This window comes from Papaver somniferum, chromosome 8 (assembly GCF_003573695.1).
Source record: "Papaver somniferum cultivar HN1 chromosome 8, ASM357369v1, whole genome shotgun sequence".
In the NCBI taxonomy this organism is placed as follows: Eukaryota; Viridiplantae; Streptophyta; class Magnoliopsida; order Ranunculales; family Papaveraceae; genus Papaver; species Papaver somniferum.
In genome coordinates, this window is record NC_039365.1 from 75,279,579 (window position 1) to 75,283,425 (window position 3,847).

Sequence of the window (3,847 nt, forward strand, 5' to 3'; positions counted from 1 at the left end):
TGACAACCACAGCTAAATTTACCCTTGACAACCACGGAACACATTCAAAAGTTTCGGATAAGAAAAAAAGAGAAAAACAACGCAAACAGGTAACCCCGAAAGCCCAAATTACCAAAATACCAAAATCATGTTTTGGTAGCATCCACGTTAAGTCTTGTCTTCGGACAATAAATCTAGCATTCATGGTCACTCTTGTTTTTGTACACCGAGTCCTACCGTTTAGCATTCACTTTCGGTCTTGGCTTCGGACACAAAGTCTAGCATTCACATTCAGTGTTGCAAGATGCAACCCAAACACTTAATGAATTAGTTTTTCAATTTCCCTGGCACCATCACGCAAAAAGGAAGATCCATGTTGTCTCAGACAACACATGTTATAAAACTGCTCTAAAACTTTTATCAATGTTGTCTGAGACAACACAGGATATATAACTTTTAGTGATTCAAGTCCCTGATTCACAAGAAATGAGATCAAAGACAGACGGTACAAAAGGGTGTTTAGGTGCATTGGATAGAATTTCATAGAACTGTAACTCCCACTTCAAATGTCGATGCTGACCACGTACTTCTTGCTTGTCAGACAAAATTAATTGTGTTTGCTGGAATAAAAAAACACCCCGGGTAAACCACATCCACACGCAACTATGGATAAGCCGCTGATAGAAATTTATCATCAATCATAAACCCCTATATAAAACTTGGAAAATAACATGATCATAGAAAGTGCAATTCAGACCCCTACATACAACTACACACCGACCTAGAAGACTATCTATTATAGAGATGAACTAAAACAGACAAAGCTAAGAATACAGAAGGGCATAAAACAACCAAAGCAGACCAGACATGACCGACCACATCCTCATCTCAAAATCCGAGAAATGTAAAATATAAAATGCACAACAACATACATAGCACCATAAATCTAGAAGCATTTCCTGTGGACAATTGATGGACCTGACTCATCATACTCCCCTTTCGAAATCCACATCTGCACATACACAAAAATACATGAAACTCTAGTACAGAACAGCAACCAAACCCATGTTTAGATATGTTTAACCAGTAGTATTTCTAGACATGATGTACACTATCCATTAGCGAGCAATCAAAATAGTTAATCAACAAAACACAACCAAGTGAAGGTAAGTATAATCTTACCTGCTGGAAGGTGCTGAGAGATGCCAAGATAGAACCTCCAATCCAGACACTGTACTTTCTCTCTGGTGGTGCAACAACCTTAATCTTCATACTGCTAGGGGCAAGGGCGGTAATCTCCTTGCTCATACGATCGGCAATTCCAGGGAACATGGTAGATCCACCACTGAGCACGATGTTGCCATACAAGTCCTTCCTGATATCAACATCACACTTCATGATCGAGTTATATGTGGTTTCATGAATTCCAGGTGCTTCCATTCCAATAATTGAAGGCTGGAACAGAACCTCTGGGCAACGGAACCTCTCTGCTCCGATGGTAATTACCTGACCATCGGGAAGTTCGTAATTCTTCTCAATTGATGAGCTGCTCTTTGCGGTCTCGAGCTCCTGTTCATAGTCAAGGGCTACATAGGCAAGTTTTTCCTTAATGTCACGCACAATTTCCCGTTCAGCGGTAGTTGTAAACATGTACCCTCTTTCGGTCAAGATCTTCATGAGTGAATCAGTCAAATCCCTTCCAGCAAGGTCAAGACGAAGGATGGCATGTGGGAGTGCATAACCTTCGTAGATGGGGACTGTGTGGCTGACACCATCGCCAGAGTCGAGCACAATACCTATGGAATACCATCATCACCCAGTTATCAACATGCTAGTTCTAGACACAAGCATTCAAAGGAAATACACAACGTTCTAATTACCCACCTGTGGTACGGCCACTGGCATAAAGGGAAAGCACAGCTTGAATAGCAACATACATGGCAGGGACATTGAAAGTTTCAAACATGATTTGCGTCATCTTCTCTCTGTTGGCTTTAGGGTTCAGAGGGGCTTCAGTAAGGAGAACAGGATGTTCTTCAGGAGCCACACGCAGTTCGTTGTAGAAGGTGTGATGCCAGATCTTTTCCATGTCATCCCAGTTGCTCACAATTCCATGATCAATAGGGTACTTCAAAGTAAGAATACCTCTCTTAGACTGTGCCTCATCCCCGACATAGGCGTCCTTCTGACCCATTCCAACCATAACACCTGTGTGCCTAGGCCTACCAACAATACTAGGGAAAACAGCCCTTGGAGCATCATCACCAGCAAATCCAGCCTTTGAAATGGGGAAAGCAAATAATCGTGTAAAAAGTTAATCTCACATTCATAAAAAAAATAAAAAATCATGAGAATATTAAATTAGTTAGATAGAACTTTCTCACCTTCACCATTCCAGTTCCATTGTCACATACAAGTGGCTGAATGTCCTCAGCGTCCGCCATAATTTATACCTTGCCTGAGCCATACCATAAAACCGCGTAAGTACCATATTTCTGTTGTAATGATTTGAAGAGCTCAAGTCCACACACCACAAAAAGAAAAATAGAATTCGAATAACCATAGAAATAAAATATTATTCACACAGGCATAACTAAGCAAAAAAAAAAGTGAAAGTTTGCATAGCCGGTTCTACAACTATGTGATTCCAATAAATAAAGCTATGATTTCTTGGATCAAATTATGGTTCCCAAGGTGTAGGTTACAGTATCAAATTCACTAATTGAGATGTATTTTGAACTCTTCATTTAGATTCCTTAGCTGCTCGTACACAATTGCCCTCACTAAACAACCAATTAACTCCAAAACCCTAAGACGCAGTCTTTCACCCTTAAAATAACTCGACACACTAAGCAAATACCGCCAATTTTGATCTCCATAATGAGACAACAGTATACTTAAATCTAAGAAAATGATTTTAGTAAATTAAGCCGTAAAATATAATTAAAAAGAATAACAATTATTTTACTTTAGGATGCACGAAAGACTATCACAGTTGAACAATCGTGCATGCAAAAAGTGACCTAAACGTACAAATCCATTCATTATAGCTAAAAATCATCGTTGGATCTTATTTATCGAGTAATGACACACTACCAACTACTAGATCTACAGATTACCTAAATGAATCAACAACCACGACAAGAAATCAACCAACCATGCCATTTTACTCGATCCAAACCCTAAATTCCTTGGACGGATTTTGATCACAATACTATGTATTTAAACATATTAGGAAAACCCTAGATCTGTAAGAAGATGAGCAAAAACTTAAACTCTATGTACATGATCAAAGCAGTAGCAGATCTACCAAAAGATATTATCAAAGAGATTGTTTGTACCTTTATTGAGAGAGGGAGAAGATTGTGGAGGAGAAGTTTTTCTCCTTTTGTGTCTTCAGAAACGGGAAAGAAATACTGGGAAAAAATATTCAGATCAGAGAGCAGAAAAAGAGTGATGGGTGTGGTTTATAGGACATAAAACCAAGACACCATCCACGTATGAATGACTACACGTGGTTTTATCGGGAGTATATGAGTTACCACTCCCGATTCATTATATCGGGTACCGGTCCTTGTGGATATCGGTACGATATGGCGATGGTGATACCGGCTATGTTAACCACAGTGACCGGCACCGAGCGAATTTTAGTCTAGTTGTAGTTGTAAGAAGTAAAATACATCCCACATCGAAGTGATTGCAAGATAAATAAGTAAAGAGACGTATAAGAACACAAGATGTACATGGTTTAATATGATTATCTACGTCCACGGGTGAAAGGATGATGTTATTATTATTTCTTTCAAGTTACAAAGATGGTAACTCTCAACAACATTTAGTCTCTCTCCTTACTCGTACATTCACAATA

The 3,847-nt window shown here is 39.1% G+C and overlaps 1 protein-coding gene across 1 annotated transcript; it reads right to left on the reverse strand.

Moving 5' to 3' along the window:
* Positions 1-657: 657 nt before the first annotated feature.
* On the reverse strand, positions 658-3,475 carry LOC113301616 (actin-7-like). The gene is made up of 5 exons (XM_026550397.1): positions 3,321-3,475; positions 2,364-2,437; positions 1,864-2,257; positions 1,162-1,775; positions 658-991 (listed from the first exon to the last, which is right to left on the reverse strand). The coding sequence occupies exons 2-5, from the start codon at positions 2,421-2,423 to the stop codon at positions 926-928; spliced, it is 1,134 nt and encodes a 377-aa protein (XP_026406182.1). The 5' UTR covers positions 2,424-2,437; positions 3,321-3,475; the 3' UTR covers positions 658-925.
* Positions 3,476-3,847: the final 372 nt, after the last annotated feature.

Bases quoted from the DNA above. Each gene is read 5' to 3' on its own strand.
- LOC113301616 (XM_026550397.1), bottom strand. From the start codon at position 2,423: ATGGCGGACGCTGAGGACATTCAGCCACTTGTATGTGACAATGGAACT. The intron at 1,776-1,863 runs GTGGGTAATTAG...GGTATTCCATAG, and splicing joins TGCCAGTGGCCGTACCACAG to GTATTGTGCTCGACTCTGGC. The intron at 992-1,161 runs GTAAGATTATAC...GTGTATGTGCAG, and splicing joins CTCTCAGCACCTTCCAGCAG to ATGTGGATTTCGAAAGGGGA.